Source organism: Epargyreus clarus, unplaced genomic scaffold (genome assembly GCF_041222505.1).
Source record: "Epargyreus clarus isolate Ecla_fem2 unplaced genomic scaffold, WU_Ecla_fem_2.2 ptg000027l, whole genome shotgun sequence".
Lineage (NCBI taxonomy): Eukaryota > Metazoa > Arthropoda > Insecta > Lepidoptera > Hesperiidae > Epargyreus > Epargyreus clarus.
The window spans coordinates 6,968,597-6,994,658 of record NW_027332234.1 but is presented as its reverse complement, the minus strand read 5'-3'; the positions used below and the strand labels follow the sequence as shown (position 1 = coordinate 6,994,658).

Genomic DNA, 26,062 nt, shown 5'->3' with positions numbered 1-26,062 from the left:
CAGCAGAGTTTAGGCTGGGTCTATAAAGGGTAGGTATAGTAAGAAATAACACACAAATAGATATTTATTCTTAGTCTTAGGGGAAACAAACGAGTATACTATTCACCTAATTAATGGTAAACCGGTACGGCCGAGCATATACATTTTAATTACTGAACCACAGATAGGATTACAATTCCGGTTTAGGTTCACCATAGACACGATGCTACTCCTGAGATGTGAATTAAAATCCCTTGTATATGTTTCTTCGATAAAATTTGCTATCGTTAGGCATAGATTAGTAAAGATTACTCATTCCTAACAAGAAAATGTAACCAGTTTTGACAATTGAAATTGTCACTGTCATCTATTTTTGTGTTTGAAAAATATTAAAAATATGTAGTTTATAGAGCATTTACGAATGAAACGATATTTCTCAGCACTTTTTCTACGACTTCGTGTCTTTGCACCACTTAACTACACATGTCGGCATTGTTCCGCGTAAGTTACACCATGACAGAAAGCCATTAAGTGGCTGACAATGGTCAGCCATTTAATGGCTTCCTTCAATTACAAGGCGGTGAGATATCTATACTTATCTATGCAGTTAGGTGGCGGTAATTCTGGCATCATGATAATCCACTACTATTACGCAGTACCTACACAAATACCTACGTGTTATTTAAAATGCCATGAGCTCCCACAGGCAATAAAATCGGTAGTTTATGGCCATACGTAACAAACATATTTACATATATTTTATTCGATATTTCTGAGCTAAAAGGCCGTTGTGTTACCACGTTTAATACGTTAATGGAAGTTATTTTTACTTAGTGGTTGCAGTTTTTTAAATTGAACAAACCGATGTATTTATATCGAATCGTAGGTACAGACATAAATGGTTATGGCATTTGTAAGTTAAATATAATGTTGATTCATAATTAAATAGTGAACGTTGAAACTGAATTCGAGTGCAAGACATACCTATGTGTTAAAATCTTACCCAGCTGTGGGGTTATGTTTTTCACGATGTTTTTCGTACGTACGTATAAAGGTTTGTTTGTCTGAATATTTCGCAATCTGTGCAATCAAATAGTTCAATGGTTTTTAACATATGAGCCTTGAGGTGTCGTTCGATTCGGCTAAAATGTGGCAGTGATGTAAGGTATGTTTTTTATATAATATTACTTCTTTATCTAAATTCAAAGTCTTATTCCTGTTTAAAACGAAAAAGTCTAAAAAGTTTAAAACTAGAAGTCATCTACTTTACGACGAATAAAAACAATTTTCCAGCACTAATTTATCTGTAATATAAACAGTCACTTACCTATGTCGTTTGTCGTTCATCCGGTGTATGATTTTTTATATGTAGATATTTGATGGGCTGATGAATTGAAAATGAAAAATGTTAAATATACAAATTTAACAATTTATAAGCATCCATAGAACCAATTTCATCCATTTACATGTAAACAAATGTTTTCGCTAAGACTTGTCAAAAAAGTCATTTCATCAAGAGGAGTTTTCGACTTAATCGGAAAAGTTCTAAGTTCAGCTTTCTTATTACTTAGCATAAATCTGAATACAAAGTAACCTCTATATCGGTTTATCGATTTTCCTCACAGTTTGTTCAAAGACATTTAATAAACGTAAAACTTTGGTAAGTAAGTTTCAGGCAATACAAATATAATTAGGGTGTTCGGTAAATGATAAAAGGTGAAGTATAATATTCCCTAATTAGTTTTTATAATTAGTATAAAGAAATAAGATTAAACACTGTTTTCATTTATTTAACAGAAGGCACATAATGCATCACAAATCAAAACATTTCCCCGAACCTGGATTTTAAAATTATATTATGTTTCTGTGGAACTAAATTAGTAACAATTTTTTTTTTCACAAATTACACTCAATTACAAATTAAATATGGTATACGACTTAGTAGAGTACGTAAATTTATGAAACGTGGAAGTATTAAAATGAACGAATTCTATCAAAATCTAAGCTTTTTCGTGAAACGTTGACAAAATTCACACAAGACGTATAACGTACTCGTAGGAGCAACGACATTCACTGAACTGTAAACGAAATACAACTAAATAAATAAAACGTATCGCAAACCAATCGCTCGCAAGTGGAGCGTGTTTTTGTCGAGAAAAACAAAACAATAAGTGGGTAGTTGTCACTCCAGGCAAATACTGTTATCGAACAAACGCCAATCATTTGAAACGTGGAACTGACGTAGGAGGTGCTTGTCCCGTTGTGAACGGTCCTCGATTCGGAATGAAATATTTCCATTCATTAAAGCTATAAACGAAATTAGTTTTGATTTGTTTACCATTCACGCTGATGACGATTTTAGGTTACGTCATTCAGTCGACGAGGCTTAATAATTGTGATATTTTGCTAGATTTGATAGAGCGTATTTGGATGCAAGGTATTGGATAACGGGGTATTTATGTCTATGGTGTATGCTATGGTGGCTGTATTATCTGTACTACCGTGTTGTAATTTTAACTTTTGTTATTTTTGCCTATTAATGTATTCTACTTTGTCTATTCTCATTCGAAAGCTCTTCTCGTTCAATGTTCGACTATTAAATAACAGCCTACTCTTACATTATTTATTTCGGCGCCATTTTTGATAAAATATAAAGATAGAGAGTACTTCGATTTTTCAAGTCAGATACATTCATATAGATTAAGGAAGTACAAAAATACTTATTATCTTGTCTGAGAGTACTGTATAATGTTTCAGGGGTATGTGAAGTCTCCTCGGGTTGGATGTAATTTGCCTAATTGTGGTTCTGATAGGACGACACATTTGCCCAATCGATCCTTGTGTGAATAGTTACATCACCTTTACAAAGGTGTTTTTGGCACTAGATAAGCATGAGTAATGAGTATAAATTATTCAAAGCATTAGATTGTTAAGAATAGATTAGCAAAAACTTTAAAATAAGTTTAAAATAGTTAATGTCAGGTGTATAGTATGTATAGCGAAAGCAAATTTTGATGTTTGTCTTGATTCCACGCGAAAATACTATTTGTGATGATTTTAGACTACTATCATTTTTCAGTAAAAATAAACATATAATATGATGAATGATTAATGATATAGGCAACCATATCTCTCATATTATATAAAAGTTCACTGTTTTTATGCTCTGAAGGAAGTTGTAGGCATTCATCAAAATATAATACAATCACGGATCAAAAAGACTTGGATACACATCAAGGCAATAATAAAAACGTCAACTCAAATGTAGGAATATAAAGCAGCTAAATTTGGACGTAAATTAATTTGCTTCACGTACGTATTGTTGACAGCAATTCGTATTTGATTCATCACGTGTTACTTAAGTGTGTCGTTTCAATATGACGCTTTCTTCCGGCATCATTTACGTCTTTTAATACATCACTTCCATAATCATAACGTTAGCAAATTTCAGATTTCCGTAATGTTATGTTTTGCAAATCAACGCGTTCGACTTTAGGTTTTAATTTGTCGCATGCGTCTAAGTTTCGTAAATTTATGGTAAACACTGCGTTGTGAATTGAATAAGAAGAGCATTATAATGATGCCAGTTTTACATGCTAATTTTTTCATTGTTCCTAAATACCATAGATATTTCATTTCTCTATTTTTGATATTTCGGTTCGTAATAATAATTGTTTACTATCAGAAATGAAGTTGTATCACATTTTAGTGACAAAGAATCTTAGTTACATTTTTATTCTTTACTGAATGTGATACAAAAAATTTGCAATAAATAAGCAAATTTACGGTGTACTGAAGCATCTAGTTTAAATTTATAATTTCCACGTAAATAATTAGTAACCTTGTTAAGAGTAGAATCTGTGCAGACTTGCGAGAAATGTAGTAAATAAATAATATGGAATGTCGGAGCAGAATATATAAGTAAAGTCGCATTCATACGCAAGACGATACGAGAAAATAGGTTTAGTTCTCTGAATTTGGAATTCTAACATTAAAATTCAAAAGCCTGTCAACGATAGCATGTGTAACCTTAGAAACAGCTTGTCAATAAATGAAGCCGAACGTGATAGGAGGAAAGATAAATCAAATCTCATTTGTACGCAGGACGAAGGAGGTGAACTTTTCGTTGCCGACGCTGAGGTCTTCGTCACTGGGCGAGCTCCGTGACGTCAGCGTCAACAGCCTCGCGAGTGACGTGTTGTGCCCGCCCATGCCCACGCAGTTTCGCTCTAACTCCTTCAGTGAGTATTAGTATTAGTCTCAGGTTACAAATTTTGGATGCTATATTTATCCCAAGTAATCGAATTTATAGCTTATTTACGTATTATTTGCCTGCCAAGTATCGAAATTTGATAATTTCTACGAAGTAGTTGTCAAATGTAGATTTTATTAGACTAAACTTTAGATAGATTGACTATAAATAATGCGCGTAAATATAACTGTTTTAGTTATAACTGTTACGAACGTGCATTTTTTAAACAAAAATTTTGAAACGTTTATTCATTTCATTTAATTTATTCGGTTGCTTGAATCTAAATGAATTTTGTAAATATAATTAATTTAAATATCGTTTTAGATATATTTTAAACATTTTAAGTAATCAAAATTAGGGTTGCGGGTGGATTAGAGATATTGATTTCAATTAAATATTTTTCCTTTATATTGTCCATATAATTCTTGAATGTTGGCCATATTTAACAATTTGTTAACGTTACAATCTGCCATAATACTACTCTGAAAGTTAATTATGTTACATTATATTTTGATTCATTGATGCGTTAACTCTTACTCAAGGAAAGAAAATTAATTAAATTAACTTAATTAAGTTTCTAATGCATGAATGCGTTAACTCCAATCAAGGGAAGTCAATTAATTCCATTAAATAATTTCCTTTTGGTAATTTTATTCCAAAATCCGTACATTATTTCTTTACGAAGGCCAACTTGTAAATCGATATCTTAATTCGCAAATCAGCCAACTCCACTTTTTGTCAAAATGTTTTTTTTTATTTATTTTGATAGTAAATGGCGTTGAACGAATTCAAAATAAATAAAAAAACATTTTAACAAAAAGTGGAGTTAGCTGATTTGCGAATTAGGGTATCGAAATGCAAATAATATACTTCAACTGTAATATCCGATGGAATTAAATAGAATATTTATACAATGTAACCATATTAAAATAACTCAGACTCTCATAGTTTATGAAACATCTGCCCTCTTCACTCATTTTTGTTTTGGCGAGTTTTGATCCTTATCCTCGCCTTGCGTAATGTCGTCTGCGACCTTCGTTTTGTTGTTTTGACTAGAGCTTGTTTTTGATATATAAATAGCCTTAGGAGTGATTTACATACATTCGTTCACAAGCTTCTGAAATCCATCTAATCTAAATCTCATAAAGGATATTATTTAAAAGAGCTCCAATATTTTATACCGGATTCGTAAAGAAATATATCGTGAGATGACCGTTTTACGGCATAAGTTATAGAATGGCTTCTGCTTAGCTTTTAAAGTTATTGTTACCTAAATCTGTTGCCCAAAAACTTGTTACTTTAACAATTTCCAATATTTCATTGGCTGTAATGAATACGCTATTATATTACCCTTTCGGCAATACCTTTTGAAAACAATAGAATGGCGACCCTGTAACGAAATTCTAGTTCTATTTCAATATAATATTTAACGAACAGTGCTTTTTCGTGGCTTATCTTAGTTCAATTGAGTTCAAATAAATTCAGTTTCGTAGAAACTTATAGGTAACGAGTTATTAGTTACTATTAGAAACAATGCGGCTTTCTCAATATTCTTATTAATTTAAGATCTGATATTAATTAAGGTGACCTTTACTAATTTATTAATCTTACCCTTGCCCATACTTAGAATTATCAAAACATTTAACATAATTGTGAAGTCTAATTTTTTAATTACTCCGTATGTACTAATTTATGAACTTTTTATCTTTTATTTAAAGCAACCTTCGATAATTTTAAGCCTTCAAATTTGTTTGGTGTTTTTTTCCTATTTTAATAAGATGGCAAGCTTTTTACCTAAGTTTGAATAAAGGACCTCAATTTATCGGTTGAATAGATAGTGCAAAAAATATACAAAATATTAGGTTATAGATTTTAAAATGAAACTCAAGAGAAGAATAAAAACCTGTCACCAATATTCTCTGAAGAAACACAACAGACTTTAATTATTTTAGTGTTTATTTTGTTGTCTCCGTGTCTCCGTGTAAGCAATTACTCGTATTAGAAAAGCTTACCCAAGAGTATGATATTGATAAATTGATGGTGTATAAGTAGTGTTCATGTATAGATGTATAAGGATGAAGTTCCATCTACATCAATTGGACTCGTGGCGGTCCTCCACGGTTCGGTTTGCACGGACGTTCTTGCCACGGAATTGCAAGGTGTGGAATGAACTTCCTTCTGAGGTATTCCTGGAGCGCTATGACATGGGGCTCTTCAAAAAGGGTGTAAAAAGAGCTCTCCTCCAAAGCCGGCGATGTATTGGCGACTACTCTGGTGTTGCAAATGTCCATAGGCGACGGTGACTGCTTTCCATCAGGTAGCCCATCTCGTTTAGGTATATATAAAAAAAGTGTTAATTGCATTATGATTAAAATAGTTTCCAAAAACAAAACCGTAAACAAAACGTTATTTTATAAGTTAAGTATTAAAGTCTCAAACTTTACTGTACTTTTAGCATTTTTATCTAATAACTTTCAAAATAATGCACTACTTAGCGTGCCCTAAGAGATTTATATTTCTTACAAGCATTCGCGTGTCAAAAGATCATGAAACATTTTCATTACTTGCATTTGATATTAATTCTATGTCCATTATTTTCAAGATATGTATCCTATGTACCTAGAAAAATGTATTTTGTAAATCACCATTAAGATCAAGAGTGAATTTGTAGTAACGGACTGATGTTTAATCTATAAATGAATTATTATACCGCTTAAATGTTAATCGGTCGCCGATAGTCGCTAACGACAGGCAGCGACAGTCGGTGAGAGTCGTCCGCGGTCGCTGACGGCCGTCGCCGACAGTCGTTGATTGTTGTCAGCAGTTGCCAACGACAACTGTCGCTGCACGTCGTTCCTTCTCGTATCCATGAAATAACACGAACGCAAAATGACGATTGAGTTTTGTCATCGGTCGCCGACTACTATTAGCGACGTTTGTCAGTGCAACCTGTCGCTCGTATGTTCCCTACTTTAGATTTCACTACTTCAAGTATCGCTTAACATAATTATTCTCTTCATACCGTATATTCCTAGGAACCATTTACTTAAGCTCAGCAAATAAAGCTAAGCAAACTTAGATCAAAATCACATGTCACATTACTCCTAAGTTGGTTAAGCTTCGGTGTACCGTTCACATATGTAAATAAATCTTAGGCGAATATAGGTTACCGTTAATAATTTATGTTATAGGTAAGCCAGGAAAGTCGTATTAATATTAAAGGTTATTCCGTAGGCATAGAATAAATGTAGGCGTAAAATCGTAGTGGTTTGAGTGCGTGCAATAATTATTACTTGTTTTAACGGTGAAAAAACATATCACAATGAAATCTACACGCACAATATTTCTATAATAGTACTGAAAGCCAACACGGCTTTCAGAACATCTCTTCTACAAATCCGCACTTGGTCTATTGACCTTGGACTATGGTATATTTTTCGTTGGAGTCTTTAATACATTAAGGAAGGGCTTATAATATAAAATGTCTTCTTCCATATAAAAGATAAGTTTTAAGATTTCTTATCTTCTCCCTTCAAGCTATCTCTTCATTTGCTACAGATGAGTTGTAAAACCAATCACTCTGTCTAGTAATTCTATTAAACAAAAATATTTAATTAATAACGCCAAGACTTGTGTCTACTTACCTTTTTACAACTCAAACTAGTGACAAATTTCATCCTAATTTTACAGGTAAGTAGATCATTTAAATCACGGAATATACATAGTAGAGCCATTTTAATTAAAATTATATTCTTCCTTAATAAACAGTTGAAAACAACAAGTTTCTAAGCCGAAAGGATTTATCAGAATAACTTTAAAAGCGCACTTGTCAGTTACGAAGCCTGTTTGTGTAACTTGAACGATTTTAATTACCGGTATTTCTGAAAACTTAGCTAATAATATAAATAAGCCGTAATTTGAAACGGAATCTCGTATTTCAATTCTCAGAATGTATTATGTTTCAGAGTAATTTGAAAGTTGTACTTATAAGTTTTGAAGGTGGCAGAACCCTTTGTGATTCGAGCTTCACTAAAAGAACTGTTTAAAGAAATAAATATTCTAACTGTTATATCTCAATACATATATGAAAATCTAATGTATGTAAGGAAAAATATTAATAAATTTGTAAAACGGTATGACACGCATAATGTAAATACAAGGAACAAACATAATCTTTCTACACATGTTACTCGTCTCCACAAAATAAGTAATTCTTTTATGGGTCAATGTATACGTTTTTATAATAAACTTCCCTCCGAAAACAGAAATTTGTCAATTAATAAATTTAAAGCCATAATCAAAATCAAACTTAGTCGTAAAGCCTATTATAAAATTTCTGATTATATTGATGATAAAACAGCTTGGGACTGATCAATAACAAAATTATTAATTATTAAGAAAATGTCAAAGTGTAGCGTATCTTGCTGAACAAACTTCTTTTTTAGATAAATGTAAAGCAAGATACTGGATCTAATGCTTTATTAATTATATGTAAAAATGATGGCATTAAAAGAAGAGAATAATTATTATTAAAAAAAAAAACCCGATGAGTTTCTTACCGGATCTTCTCAGTAGAGGTCGCGTTCCGATCCGGTAGTTGTTTAAGAAAAAAATTGTACCTGACAATTTGTAAGTGCCGTCGTTGGCCTATACAAATAAATATATTTCATTTCATTTCATTTGAGTATGGAGGCACCTCCCTCACAATTATCTCTGCCTAGATCATCAGTGTTAAGCACTGTTGTTCTCCGCTTTAAAAGTTGTGATACTTATCTGAGGTGTTTCATCTTAGTCCTCAGGTAAGAATCTAATCTTATTTATCAATGTGGATCACAATACTTATTCACAATGTAGCTATACATTCATACCGCGATATTTTGTAAAAAAAAATAAGTACCTATCTATTGTCTTTATTTCAGCAATCCACGAGAAAGTTCCTAATACAAACCGTAACAACAGTTTGTTTTCTTATTCTGTAACAAATAATAAAAGTACACCGTTTGCTGCAAAGGAAAGTTATTTTTCCGTTATCTTAGTTCCATTATTAGGTTCGTAGTTGTTTTCCCGCAATATTTGCTTTTCTTTTTATTGTTTGCACGAAGTTGGAAAGACGAAAAACTTTAAAATCTCTTTGTTCGTTGTACGAATTTTTACGGCGAATATCAGCGTGTAGTTTTATTCTTATGTTAGCAGGATTAAAACTTTTGTAGCTAAATATAGTAGGCACCAATGCCAAAAAAAGTATTTACTTAAAAAAAAATATACCCTCATAAATTTATGAGGGTATTTTTTTTTATTGGGAAGAATAAAATGTTCAAAATAATCGTAATAGTCATAGTCCTATAAATTATATATTAAATATTTCCTCGTATATTTTAATAACAAAACAAATTTATTTAACATATTATTTTGTTTTAAAATAAATCCCCATTTTCTGTAAAAGATAATTAATTTGAAATTTAGGAGCAACGCTACAAAAATAGCGAATCATGTTATCAATATTAATTTCAGTTTGTACTTAAACTTGTGAATTAGGATAGGGATGAATTTGAACACTGAACACTAGAGCGACCGAACCTAATATGATTATTCAACTGACAATAATCCCGTTACATAGGCACAACCAATTTGTTTTCTAGTGAATAGCTTGAAATCCGAAATATAGATAACAATCAAACGTACTAAACGTTCGCTAACCTTTCAGCCTTAACCCTTAAATTTATAATCCGAACATTTTCTAGCCATAATAGGCAAATATAATCCGGATTTAAATCCAAAACGCGGACACGTAGCAACGTAAATTTCCAGGAAATGAGAGTATTTTGAAGTTATTTATTCAAAATCAATTATCATATACAGTGATGGAAAATATCGTGAACAAATCTTTAATAACTTAAACTTTTCTGTCCTGCACCGGATCTTTATGTATTGATAGATGAATAGAATAAGGACCAAACATCGATATACTACTACGTCTTTATTAGTAGTATATCGATGGGACCAAACCATTATTTCGAATGTAGTAGAAACCTTTGTTTTTCGACTCCAGATGGACCACCGTTACACTTTCTTATTTCTGCTTAATATCAACAGTTTAAATGCTGTCGTAATCTCCTTTAAAGGGCGTTGTAAGGGAGACACACTTATCCAAGGCGTTCCAATTTAGTCATCTGAGGTCGCATCTAACACCAACCTCAGGTAGGATTTAAATGTTATCTGGTAGAGATGTCTATGGGATGTAGTTGCCACTTACCATTTTGTATATTATACCTAAAAGAAAAACTATTTGCAGTCATTATAGATTGACTATTTTTGTCATTATGGGAGCACCTGTAGCAGTGGACATTGTTTAAGTTATTTTTTAAAAATAAAATCGTGAGTAGACATCAATTTTGAATTTCAAAATTGAGGAAAAGGCACCATTTTTAAACAACCGTCAAATTGGAGAATATTTCATAAAATATTTAAATTACGGCCCACCCCTATGAGACAGACGAAATAAATTACTTAGAGCCCGTGTTTAATCTTTCTCGTCCTTTTATCATTCATTCGTTCAAAGAACACGGAATGAAGATTTTATTTTGCTTTTGTAAACACTTCCATGTTTACTTAAAGGGACAGTTTACGGGAATTACGACTTAGTATTAAATAAAAGATACGTAATAATAGCAGTCATAGCTTAGTGGTTAAGAATCTCGGCCTCTTGATCAAAGGGTCCGAGGTTCAGATCCCAGGCCTCTGATTTTACCAAGTAATGTGCGTATTAGAAATTAATTATCACTTGCTTAAACAGAGAAGAAAAACATCGCGAGGAAACCTGCATGCCTGAGAAATCTAAAACAAAGAAAAGTTTTCTAATATATGTGAGGTCTACCAATATTTGGCCAACGCAGTGTAATATGGCCTAATCTCATTTTCCCGGAGGAGACAGAGGAGGCCTATGCCCAGCAGTGGGACAGTAATGGGTTGATGATGATGATGATGATTAAAAAAAAAGATGCTTTTTACACTCATAACCCAACAATTAGACCCTCTTTGTCATGGATTCCGTATAGTATAATAGTTATTAAAAGAACAACATTCTAAATCAACCCTTCTTCTTTTCCTAAGTATTTCATGTAGGACTATAAGGAGATTAAATTCTCGTGCAAAACTTTAAGTAACACTAAAATTTAAAAAGTAATCCTTACTTTAAGATACTGATAAAAGCAAACAAACATTAAATTTTATTACATTTACAGCGTAAAATATATTGCAACTGAAAATATCTTCTCGCAGTCGTACATTCCGATGAGATGCCGGCAGTACAAGTTAATATAAGTAAGATATTATTTCGTAATACTTTATTCCCCGAAGCAACCAATCCAATTTATTTCTTGCTACAACCAAAGCACTAAAATAAAAAAAATATTCCATATCCTACTTGCCTGTGTTTCGTGTTATTTGTGGAGTAGATAAGTAAGTAATAAATATAATTTTCAGTAAGTAAGATATTATTTTCTTGTTGACTAATTATATTTAAATTAGTTAAACAGGTGACAGAATATCTTGTGATTCGATAACGAATGCTTTTTCTGAATTCATCATTAGGAAGACCTGACCGGGCATCGAACCCGAGACCCACCGCGTGTCATATCAGCTGTGTTTTTAATCTTTTTTTTTTCATTTTTGAAAAGCGCCTATATTAACCAGTACTTCCACTATAATTATAGTTTTCCTTAATTTTAAGTTCCTAGCCACTTATTGCAGTATTTTATTCCAAGGTTAAACCACCTTAGGAATTAACGACTACTTGCAAATATAGCACAATCTACTTTAGATAACACTAGACTTACTGCTAGAGTACCGGGGACAATGACGAACTAACAAAGTAGACTCTGAAACGGAAACAATATTTAATGGAAGAAATTTATCGGCTAATGGCTCCCTATTTATGTTTTAAAGATAGCGGGAATTCGTTGGATCTAGAAAGCACACTGCCGGTTGATGTTACGCCAATAAGGGAAGATAGCAGAGGACCTCAAAAGGTTGATGGATTGACGGAAATAGAAACGGAACTAAAGTACTTAAAGTAGACGTGACTCCATTTTAAACACATTTCAAAGATGTATTTCCAGACTGAAAGTATAGTTCTTGTTTTAGGAGTCTAAATGGTTTTCCGTTTAAGTTCTGTGTAAGCATAACTCCCACACCTACTGCACTTTCGGTGAATTGATATTTACAACAGCACCGTATGACGTATATGGGCATGATTTAGTAGTTTCTCGTGTAATACTACCTACTCAAGTTCGTTATACGTTTAAATTTGAATATTTCTGCACCATTTTTACCTAACTGGGGAAGGTAATGTTTTTCGAGAAAATGTATATGTATGTCCAATTCTTTGAAACGCCTTGCAGGCCAAACGGCTTGACAGATTTTACATTATAAGTGTCATTGGATTCGTCTAACATAACATTCGTATAACACAGACTATATTTTTAAGCAGTCGAATTGTTATTTTTAATTATTCTCTAATTAATTCTTAATATCATTGTAACATAAATGTTCAAAATAAATTTTCTTTTAGAACCTTAAAAATCTTGATAAACTTATACATACATTCATGTTAACATTATAATTTGTATTCTGAGTAACAAGTTCATTAACAAGGTATGTACCTGGAAATCTCCACCTATCGTAGCCGCAATAATAGGAGTTTATAGAATAAAATAATAACCAAGTGTAATATTTCTTATTTTCACCCACATTAGATTAGGTCGTTATTATAATAATGTGGGTTTTATGCAGAGTTACAATCAAATTTTCGAATTTACTTTCGAAATATTAGTTAGGATATGTAATCCTAACTAATATTGTGAATTCGAAAGTGAATTTACTTGTTTTTTTGCTAACTTTCACGCCTTAACTACCAATCTGATTGAAAAGGACGTTGGGTACTTTTTATTCCAAAAAAAGTATTATTCCCCATAGAAACGACTATTGTCATCGACCGCTAGATACTTAATTTTAGTAAGAGTTAATGAAAATAACATGAAGGCATTTGAATTTTTAGGAATTGTTACACATTATGTATGGATACTTTATGAAATACATAGAATAGGAATTTAAAATGCTAATAACTTGAATATAAACAGAGGTACCTAGGGACAACATAATGAGGTTTTACACGAAAATGTGTTTTAAATATTGTCGAAGCATTATAATTAATACATTTGTCGCATGAAAGTGTTCATAGGCTGAAATTAAAACTACCATACTTTAATGTACTTTCGTTTACTACTTGCAAAACAACAATTATTTATTTTGTGTCTCTCTGTCCGTCTGTCTATATGTTTGTTCCAGCTTATCTCCGAAACTATTTCACTGGTTTTGAAAGGACTTTTACTTGCAGTTAGCTTATATGATAAGGAGTAATTTAATGTAAGTACTTTTATTGTAGAAAAAAATCCAGGTATCCGCACAAAAAATTAAAACCTATAATATATTCAGTGTTTACACTTTAAAACGCAAGTGAAACCGCGGGCCACAGTTCGTAATACCTAAAATAATGAGTGTCGAATATGAAACATAAACCTGAAAAGTGACGGAAATTGGATGCGAAAAATACAGGGCGGGAATCTCTCTAAGGGACGACTAACGCATTACAACACGCAATTTCGCCCCCGGAGACTTGGCGGAAAGCACGTATTTCCGCACGTAAATCAATATTCGCGAATGGTTTCAAGCTCAATTTACTCACGTACGGATAATTTTGGAATATAATCTCTAGTACTATTTTTAGTCTCCTGCGGAGGATTTTATTTATTTACTCCTTATTGACCATGTTAAAAACAATGTGGTGCAAAAGGCGGACTTAATGCTAAATAGCATTTTCTCCCAGTCAACCTTAGGGATGTGCAGAAAAATTAAAGGCGGTACAACTATACTAAAATAATCATAATAATAATAATAAATAGGAAATAAAATAAAATGATAAAAAAGGGGAAAAAGGAGAACATAAAAAAGAAAGAATGAGAGAAAGAGAGAGAAAAAAAGAAATACGATATAAATAGATAAGAAGTAAATACATTTAAAATAAATTACTACATGAAAATGAAGGAAAATGGTGTAGACACCATATTTAATGATGAACTAGATTACAATAGTGAGCAAATACATTCTTTTTAAAAGTGTATTTGGAGCACATCTTTCTAAGTTCCTCAGGAAGAGCATTCCAAAGCCGCAAAAAAAGTTTTCAAGTGTATGTATATATATTTGTCTCATTCTTTGACACGCCGTATAGAATTGACAAGTTTTAAAATATGAGGCGTCGTCGGATTCGTCTTAATCATCGGAGTGACATTGGCTACATTGCTTCTCTTAATTAATTATTTTAAAGCAGTCTACTTGTTTTAAAATAAAATACTAAGTTGTCTTTGAAATTGAACTCTGTTTTTTTATTTTGTTATCTTATCTAATTTCATATACTTGGTTGCGCGATACCTAATATTTTAAATCTTTTTATTGTTAAATAATGAGTTTGAAACAAATTTTACTCTGCTGATTAAGAATTTATACTCTTTAAATTATAGAGAACCCTTATATTGGTACCCTTATATTGGTTATACCCAGCATATTGGTTTCCATAGGTATGATGTTAAACATAATCGTTGAAAAATTTAATTCTACAAGAGGGCATTATAGATATTTTCAGAATATTTGAATTATAGGGAAATAACATTATTATTTTCTAAACTAAAAATCACGCTATAACAGTTACGCCTTATTGAAACTAAAAAGCAATAATTATTTGCAATCTAGTAACTTGCGATGAACTTTCTATAAGGCGCTAGAACAATCTCGCCTCGAAAATCGTTAATCCTGAGGATGTTGATAAGGACAATGGTACAAAATTATTAAAAGCGTGTATTATAATCGGTTTTAGATAATTCTTCAAAATTTTAAATCAAACTGAACGTTCAAAGTGAATAGAAATCGGGTTCAAAGATTCCGTTACTCTGTTACGTACATACATACATACAACCCAAGCTAATAAAAGCGTGTTAAAAACCATTATTTTTTACACGCTTAGAGTTGATTTTCAAAAGACAATGTCTTGAATCTTATTGTAAACTTTCTTCACTCGCATATAATTATTATATCCATAAAAATATTCAGAACCTTCGAATCGTTTATTACATTTTATATCACGTATTATTAAACCTACACAAAACAAATATAATAATATGATTTTATCACATACAGGTGTTGTTTTTATGACTTTGGTATCATGAAACTCCAACGAGATGAAAGAAATGATGAAATGAGGTCGTAATCTTTTAAGAACCTTTTCATGGAAAAGGCTCTAGTTTATTTATCTACTAAAGCAATGGCACTATAATTCATAGTATCATACTAGCTTTTATCCTCGACTTTTTACGCGTGAACTAAATCATTGAAAATAGTGTATATGAAATTAGAATATAAATATCTGGAGAATAAAAATACCGTCAAAACTTACTAGCTGAGAGTTCTTTATGGTTTCAAAGTTGCGTAAAGTTCACTCGTAATTTATTGCGCTGATACGCGTGGTTTATACTCGTAGTCCTAAACTTTACTCTTTGAATGAGTAAACCCAGGCCCAGCTACTTTTGTTTACTATAATAATATTATATTATTATGTGGAAATACAATACAAATTATAACAAAATTACAAATGAATAGTCTTTGAAGGTGGTACAAACCTCTCACGTTCGACTCCGACGGCACCACCGCCACACTTATTTCTGACTCACAACAGCAGTGTTAAGCGCTGCTGTGTTCTGGTTTGAAGAGTGTGGTATAGGATACTAGTCCTCAGGAGTAGCGGCGCATCTGTGGCCGGCCTCATAATATCTAATCCTATCTGGGGCTGATGACAAATGTCCATGGGCGGCAGTAGCCACTTATCATCAGGTGAACTGTATGCTCGTCTGCTACTCCTATATTATAAAAAAAAACTTTTTAGAACATAAAATCCCACCTGATTAAAAATAAGTAAAAAAGGAAAGTAATGTAGCCTGTCACTACCACAATTTAGACAAATTCTACTACATCTCATGTGTTAAGGTCGGGCCATAGAATGTGAGATACTCGTACATATATTTGAAAAACGTTACCCTTTGCTTCGTCAAGTAAAAATATCATTACAATTTAAACGTGTGGAAAACCATCGAAAAAGAATTATACTACGACTCTGTTTTAATGATAAAATAGTAGTAAAATAATTCTTAAAATATCTCTAAGTAAACATAATCCTTTAACTACAATGTTATTTAATTTAACAATACAATTTATGAAATAATGAAACAAACGGTCTAGAAATAACAATCATTGTTTTCTGCAAAGCTCTAGTTATGAATTGTATTTGAAACAATCTAAATTAAAGGTTAATTTACGTCTTGTACTACTAGATATTATATTTGTTTTACTTAAACTTATAGTTTAATTTTGTTGAAGAGTTAGTTAAGTACTATGTTCGATCTCTTACACACAAATGTACCTACATATATACACATAATGTAAGTTTGTACAACATTATCCTTCGCAGTCTGGTAATACCTGTTATTCCCTTAACCTATATCTACAAAATATATGGGCCAAATAAAGGGTTATAATATTTGCTTGTGAATCATTTTTGACATATAACGTACGAGCTTTTGCCCGCGGCTTCGCTCGCGTTACGAAGTAATATTTTCATCCCCTATTTTATCCCTTTGGGGCTAGAATTGAACAAAGTCCTTTTTTAGCGGATGCCTACGTCATAACATCCACCTGCATGCCAAATTTCAGCCCGATCCGTCCAGTGGTTTGGGCTGTGCGTTGATTGATCACTATGTCAGTCAGTCACCTTTGAGTTATATATATTTAGATAGCCAAGTTATAGCTGTAATATTGTCTATCAAAATAAGTCTCCTTTTTAAAGAGGTTTGTCGTAAGTACCCTATTTAGATACCCTTATTAATAACCATGGTATAGTCTGCGCCAAACTGCTGGTACGGTCTTAAGTTGTTGCGAGCAGGTGTAGTCATACAATTTACTATGGCGACGCGATTCATTTCTATATTCAGAGCGGACTAGCAGTTTTACGTGGATTATACATAACTCAGGAACTATTTTCTTCCTGCTTCCTGGTTTTAATCCCTACAATATTAATGAAACAAGTGGGTGTTGCTGCTATAGGCATACATTTTACAGTTATTAAAGTCTAAAAAGGTAATTCACCCTTACATTTAGGGTTGATAGACGCCACACCTTTTTAACTGTGATTTACCTACAATGATTCGCGAGACATGTGTAACTTCACTTAATTACTGGTTGCCGTGAGTTTAAATTGACGGCATATATTATTAAACAAAGTTTTCTAATGGGACAAAGGAAAATTTTATGCATATGAATTTCAAGGGTAATTTGCAATATGATTATCAATACTAGTGTTTTGATAATATGGTATGTTTAGAGATCTTATTACCGTTTCATTGCTGATAATAGATCATATCATTATAGATCATCCCTTCCTTCCTCACTTCGTAGAAGTTCTATGGCCATAATCTATTATGCTACGTATGCTTACTAAGCTTCAATAAATTTTAATACGTTATAATGATCTCTACTATATAAGATTCCTTGCGATGCTTTCCTTTCCTTTTATATTTTATCTTCTTACTGTTAGTCCAAGTAATTACTAAGACTTTTAAATTAATACATAGTCACTTACTAGTACTTTGGATTTACCCATGTTAATTATGCATAGTATAATTGTGCCTATTGGGATACCCTTCTAAAACCGAAAAAGTTATTAAAATCGGTCCAACAGATAGCACGATAAACTCTGTAAATATAAGCAAAGTTAACAAATCTTTATATAAGTATGATTTACCAAACAGATGAACAGATACATTTCAACCACTTTGTATTCCGAGCTGTAACAACTGCTTTATTTACGGTTCAACAGATTATTTACTCTGTACTCACAGAAAATATGCTCAGAGAATTTACGGTCGAAATGTATTGTAGCTTTTAGCTCGATAAATCACGATTCTCCAGGGATTGGTATCGTTTCCGTTTTACTGAGTCCCGTGTATCCAAACTTCATTTCATATTTATGTCACGAAGATTTTTGTGGAGTGGAGCGGTAAATGTACTTAGATTTTTTTATGACTGTAGTAGCAAAGAAGAACAGGCCATCTGATGGAAAGAGGATCAATTCTACGTGAAATAAGGGTCTACCTGAAGTCAATCCCATGCGTCTTCTGTACCCTTACCTTGACAAATATGAATGTTTTGGTATTCGTTTCCGTATTTGCCCATACAATTTCCAATCGGCGCCACTATCGGATTGTATCAGAACTATAGTGTCAGTACCGTAACATTAAATGTCTAACTTGACAAAATGGCGCTTTATGTTTTGTCTCTCTTTTTTGCGAACATGTGAGGCAGACAAAAATACTTGAGCACTTACTTATTGTTACGTTTACTCAGTCTACTGAAGCAAACGTAACAGAATAATGGATTGAGTAAACGTAACTTAAAATTATGGGATGTTTTGAAAACTCATGGTAATGGCACTGACGACTAACATAATTGCATCATATGTAAGGCAGCCGGCATTTACAAGCTGGAAACGTCCATCGAAACACAGAACTGCCTCACGTTAGAAATAGTTGAGACAGTGGAACCTCTCCGGTTAAACCATGCCAATTCATTATAATCATCATTATTATATATTCATCATTACAATCCACCATCATTATAATGCGAGTATTTTTATCCTTATCTTGATTTCTTTGTGGATTGGCGCATCGCGTGCTACAATAATTGTGTAAAATGAGTATGTTTAGGCGGAAATAAAATTCGGGGTTGAGTGTTCATGTACTTGTCACCCGGTGTAGCTTTTCCGTGACAGATAGAATTTAATTTTATGTATGCTACTTTGATGGTCTTTTGTGATATTGGGTCAATCCAAGTATCTTTAATCAATGTATTAGTTCAGACACTTTTATGAAAGTAACTCTTTTAGACCTTCCAAATGTCTAGCTTTCCTAACGATACTTTTTTTCAAAAAATTAATGACAACCAAATTGACTCGAAATACTATCTGGTATCATTGCTTTCTTTAGGGTCTACTTACTTTATACCAATTTCGAAAAAGAAGGAGGTATGTGTGGAGGCTCTATGTAATTTATTCAATTATAATAAATTAAATCAATATTCCGGCCACTTTTTTATTTCACGAACTTATGTTAATTAACCTTAAAGGAACACAACATCTTATTGTTCATTGAACCCATTGAATTCAAAATAACGAGTTCAATTTTTAGACGCCGCAAAAATTGCGAAAGTTAATGAAAAATTCCAGATGACCTTTTAACATTTATTTTCTGGTAAAGAATATTATAGACAAAGATAACTTTTCAAGAGACTGAGATGTTAAAAATAAATTTAAATATCAACAATAATGATGTTAGCCGATTTCTAAGTCTTGTATTTTTATGCTTTGAAAAATTTCGTTACTTACCTTGTACTAAAAGGTTTCTTTAGTGTCACTATTATATTAATCTATTATTAGGAAAATTAGTTAGGAAATAATTTAAAAACAACTATTAGGAAAACTTGTCAGGAATTTATTAATTAAAAACAAACGTTTATAAACCGAGAACATTTTACTTCACAATTTTACTTTACAAAGTTAACAAAATAACAATTAAGCATACAAATTATAGATTCGACAACAAAAGTGGCAGAGTAACGTTCTTTACAATAGTCGGAAAATAACTGCCCAGAAAGCGATCTACAATGCCCTTTTATACGCCCCTTTTTACTGAATACCCTCATTTTAAGATTACATTTTCTATCATCTGTTGACGTTCCTAACACGGCCTCTCCTGACGGTGTGGCGTCCTCGACACACTCTTCTCATGCACCTGTAGACGCCTTGTAGATCCAGGAACTGCCTCGTACGCGTGCAGTAGTGGCACAGGCGCGTTGACTGTCCTGGCTGAAGTAGCAGACGGAGCTGTTGCCACGGCTAGACAAGGTGGTGTAGCGTCGTCTTCAATGTCAAACTCTGTAGATGAAAGAACGGTATAAAGAAAACTGACAGAATTCAACCTTCTTAATCTAATCTTACCGATACAAAGTACGCCAGAGGAACTTTGATTCGGTAATACAACTGTTTCTGATGGCGAGGCATCCTCAACCGCTTCATCACCCAACAGCGGCATGCCTCGACCAGCTGCATTCAGAGGATTAGATTGTTCACCTTCTGTAATTGAACAGACACATTTAAGGTTTCATACTTATTTGTGTGTAATGTCCTCAGATCGTTGTTTTTGAGAAAGTAATTAGAAACAACAATTCAGAACCATCATTACAGATGCAAACGTGCACTCAAGCATCAGCAATAAGTAATTCAATATGAAATTTTGAAAAGAGATATAACAAAGATCTAGGCAAGAGAAAACAAAAAAGATGAATGTCGTGCATATGTCTCAAACTGCGCAATTCAAAGCACAAGCACGACACCTTTACAATGGCTAGCCCGTTCAGAAAACGTTCTAACAAAGTAGCACGCTGTATTCCCAATGCTCACCGATACAATGACCATTAGCAACACATCGCTTTCGCGGTAGGAGAAGCAAAATCCGGCCGAATCCACCTCAGCCTCACCGTAAAGGATGGTAAAGTAAAGCATAAAGATGCTCACCTCTATGCAGGCCACGGCAAAAAGTTTATTCTTTAAGTCAATAAAATTGGACATAGTAATATCTAAACTCAGCGGATATCAAACAAACAGATACGAGTACCAATCACCCGGGGCAGTTCCTGTCTACGGAGTGCACCCTCATGACTCGTTAGGGGTCTACGAATGAGACATAACTTTGCATGTGTGAATCGGTACCCATAAAAGGTTGTTCCAACCCAAACTAATAATAAAAACAAAATGTTTGCCACACGAACGTCACACACACCGTGACTCATCACAGGTGTCCGTGGGTTCACTCTGCGTGTACAGTTGCACACAGCTCCAGGACCACATGTCTGAGCGACTCCAAGACAGCGTCCGAGCACACAAAGCAAAACACAGCATTCGCTAGGGTATGTTTCATATGCACCCGCAGAGTGAACTTTACTTACGAACAAAGTCCTACACATTGTGTAGTTGAGTACACTAACTAATACGTTTACCATTATTTTTCTTATTATTTCCAACTTGCTATAAATATTACACAGTTTGTTACACTTTGTTACATGTTCAATAGAACCGCGGTAAATGTGCTAAATACTAAAAATGTCTTATTACAAGCTCAGCCAATATCGTCACGCTGTCGTCACTATTATAGCCCTAACACTCGGTACCCAGGCATTACATGGACTTAGTCCACAGAGGCCGCAGCGGGTCTTACACTGTATCCTTCCAAGTACCACAACCCGTCCCGGACAGTACCCAGGCATTACATGGTCTTAGTCCACAGAGGCCGCAGCGGGTCTTACACTGTATCCTTCCAAGTACCACAACCCGTCCCGGACAGTACCCAGGCATTACATGGTCTTAGTCCACAGAGGCCGCAGCGGGTCTTACACTGTATCATTCCAAGCACCAAAACCCGTCCTGCAACACAGTACCCAGGCATTACATGATCTTGGTCAACAGAGGCCACAGCGGGTCTTACACCTGTATCTTCCAAGTATCAAAACCCGTCCTGCAACACAGTACCCAGGCATTACATGATCTCGGTCAACAGAGGCCACGGCGGGTCTTACACCTGTATCTTCCAAGTATCAAAACCCGTCCTGTAACAGTACCCAGGCATTACATGGTATTGGTCAACAGAGGCCACGGCGGGTCTTACACTGTTTCTTCCAAGTACCAAAACCCGTCCTGTACGCACGATACCCAGGCATTACATGATTTTGGTCAACAGAGGCCACGGCGGGTCTTACACTGTGTCTTCCAAGAACCATAACCCGTCCCGTGATTGAAGTGACAGTACCCAGGCATTACGTGGGATATAGTCACCTCGAAAGCATAACATTCTTTCGAAGAGTCTTCTATACCAATCCACAACCCGTTGTTGACCTCCAGGCATTACATGAATGATCTTGGTCCTCTCGAAGTCGCGTTAGGCCTTACACGCTCCGTCCTCCCAAGTCATTACAAAACCCGTATATATTGAGCTGATAGCAAACATTGTAACGAGTACGGAAAATACTGATAGAACAAACTTATTTGCACATTGTAACAAAAGTGTAACAATAATAAAATTGTAATTTAATTGAACTCACCCAGGTTCAAATTCAAATCGTCCATTTTCTTACCAAGGACCAATTTAAATTCCATTTGAAGTACCCTTAATGCCAGTATCGCACGGTAGACTATGCAGCACACGTTAGCACCAGCAGTGCTCGCACTGCACGGCATCGCCCGCACTGAATAACAGCGCCCGGCAACGCCTAGTAGCGCCCATAGCACGCTGCGGAGCCCGCAGGGCACGGCGGCGCCCGCAGAGCACGGCAGCGCCCGCACAGCGCGGCAGCGCCCGCAGACCGCAGTGGCGCCTGCACAGCGCAGTGGCGCCCATAGAGCGGCAGCGCCCGCAGAGCACAGCACCCGCAGAGAGCGGCAGCACCCGCAGACTGCAGTGGTGCCCACACAGCACAGTGGCGCCCGATAAGAGCGGCAGCGCCCGCAGAGCGCAGCACCCGCAGAGAGCCGCACCGCCCGCAGAGCGCAGCACCCGCAGAGCGCAGCAGCGCCCGCAGAGCGCAGCACCCGCAGAGAGCGGCAGCGCCCGCAGAGAACGGCAGCTCCCATAGCGCACAGCTGCCGAACACCATACGACGACACGCACAAGTCAGCACTGGGTCTTCAACGTGTCACTATTTCACCTGTACACTGAGAATAATTATTTACAAGACAGTTTTAATAACATAACTGTAGTGCAGTGAATTTAATAAAAGTTCCATCATCATCGCTCGGCTAAACCTGACCCCGATTTACGTACATGTTAAGTGAAGGTACAGTTTTCCATCATTGCCTTCAAAGTTTCCAATCTTGTAAACTTAAGTACATAGGTCTACGAACAAAAATACAAATCTAAAATAATATTTTTAACGATTAAATAATTTGAATACAAATGTTTTGAACGATTTCTAACATCCACTAGTTTCTCTAAACAATTTCTTTAACAACTACACAGATTTTTATTACAAAACAAAATGGTTAAAGGACTTAAAAATGTTTAAAAGATACTAACAATTTTAAAATCTTTGGTACCATTGATATACCAAATGCCAAAGGTCGGTACCTACAAGAAAGTTAATATTTTGTCTGTCTGTCACAAACATAAAATGTTTTAAAACTCCAACACTAAATATTAGCAATTAACTCTGAAATTAAAAGTAATAAGAAAATATTGGTTTGATCTTACCGCTTTGCCAATCATATCAAACTTGCCAGCAATAACCTCCAGCTCAGGCTCCACTACATGCCCGAGCATTCCACCAGTAGTGAACAGACTTAAGCCGCGGTCACCACGGTGGTGATGCACGTGGTTGACGCAATATGTTCCATTGCGCCGCAAGCCGCTGTTATAACGCTAAAACCTTACCAATATCGCCCCTGGAGTACAGCCACAATACTCACGACTTCCGTTGTTATTTTACCGATACACGTGCTCTGCCACTTTTCTTGCTTACTTATTTAATTATTAAGAACAAACAAAAAGGCGGTAGATCAGAACGTGGGGCGGATACAATCCCACTTCTGATATTAGGAAAATTAGTTAGGAAATAATTTAAAAACAACTATTAGGAAAACTTGTCAGGAATTTATTAATTAAAAACAAACGTTTATAAACCGAGAACATTTTACTTCACAATTTTACTTTACAAAGTTAACAAAATAACAATTAAGCATACAAATTATAGATTCGACAACAAAAGTGGCAGAGTAACGTTCTTTACAATAGTCGGAAAATAACTGCCCAGAAAGCGATCTACAATGCCCTTTTATACGCCCCTTTTTACTGAATACCCTCATTTTAAGATTACATTTTCTATCATCTGTTGACGTTCCTAACACTATTATATTTTTAAATTATTAAGTACTTACTCAAAAAGTCAGTTCGTCTTCCTATCCTAGGAACAGCAGATCAAATCAAATCAAATCATTTTTTTAAATTCAAAATAGGTTCTTTACAGAGCACTTTTTGAATATCAATACAACTACCACCAATTCACAAGGTGATTCGTTATGGAGAAGATGCAATGACAATGCTATTTAGCTTTATAATGTATGTAAATATTTATATTAGTGACGATTTCTGTAGCGCAGGTGCTAAAAGTATATAAACAATGATAGTATAAAATTCTTTTCCTTGTGTAGACTGTCTAACATTTACTAACTGACATGTACAGCTGACGCAACTTAAATCTAGTTTAGACGCATATCTGCAGGAGTTACTTAAGTAACACAAATACCTATATATTGCTAAAAATGATTTTTTTAAAATACATACCCTTCGGCGCTTAATATGATAAAATAGTTCACAAATAACTAAAGGTGAAGTGTTTCCACACCTCACCCTTAAAGGGTTCCAGCTATATTACTGTACAGATGCTATTCTATCACTAGTAGGGTCTATATAAAACATTATTCCACGCCCTGAAAGTCGTATTTGTAGAATCTAGTGGAGAAAAAGTGTCAAATTGCTTTTTTCACAGCCTCTTTGTTTGACAAACCGTACTTGTAACAAGATTGTGTTCGGAACGGCCGCCTAGGTCAACTCCAGCTGTTTTCCTTCGATCTCCTGAAGTCATGTAAAATGGATTGGATCCAATATATTTTGCAGACACTATCGCATACAATGTTGCAGAAATTTTTATACTAAGAAATATTGTTTACATTTTTGTTGCAAGATGAGAAACATCGGTTTGTAAGTTAGTGCTTTATTTTCTCTAAAGTATGTTAACGTAAGTTAATAAGGTTAATGTTATAAAATAAATGAAAGGAATAAAATTATTTCCAAGAACATGTAGGTAATTAGGCGTGGGTATCAAATTTCGATGTTAATTTTGAATTTATGTAAATTCAACATTTACATGGTAAAATAAATCAAATTAATAAACAATCGGATTACTTGGAATAAACATATTATGTAATTTTTATTTATTTATATAAGAATTAATTTCAACATCGAGTTTTATTCGGGAAGATCCGTAATAAGAACGTATTAATAACATTTACTTAGTTAAAGAATACCATGAGCTAATCTAGTCCGAAAGTATACCAGGTTTAAAACCTTACCGAAACGGATAAATAATTTACGATATTAAGAATCTTCGAATGTATGAACCGCCAACGTAAAGTTAATAGAAAATACTTCGGAACGTTTGTTTACCTTATCTTCCTTGACTTCGAATGTGCAGAATGTACACAATTTTAGACATTCCCGGATAATCCCCTGGGGTTGCGGATTATATTTACCTTCAAGGAATATTCGAAATGGATCACTGTCAAACGGAACTTGGGAGTAAAATGTTATTTATCGCTATCTCGGAGGGAAAATGGCGTGAACATTATATCTTCGGGTATAAATATACGAGTATACCTATAAGCAATCATAGCTTAGTAATTAGAGCCTAATAGGGAGATACGAATCTTAAGCCTCTGATTTTTTATAGTTATATTTCAAAGTCACTTGCTAGAACGGTAAAGGAAAACGTCGTGATGAAACCTACAATATATTTGATCCAATATATTTTGCAGGCACTATTGCAAACAATGTTGCAGAAATATTTTTTATTTTT

General features: G+C 34.2%; 1 protein-coding gene across 2 annotated transcripts in view; it reads left to right on the top strand.

Annotated features, from left to right (window-relative positions):
* The window catches only part of LOC140753985 (synaptotagmin-15), a 111,337-nt gene that overhangs the window by 50,918 nt on the left and 34,357 nt on the right, over positions 1 to 26,062 (top strand). For both annotated transcript variants that reach the window (XM_073088880.1, XM_073088879.1), the window contains exon 5: positions 4,084 to 4,220. In XM_073088880.1, coding sequence (XP_072944981.1) covers positions 4,084 to 4,220 — 137 coding nt within the window. The remainder of the gene's footprint in view (positions 1 to 4,083; positions 4,221 to 26,062) is intronic.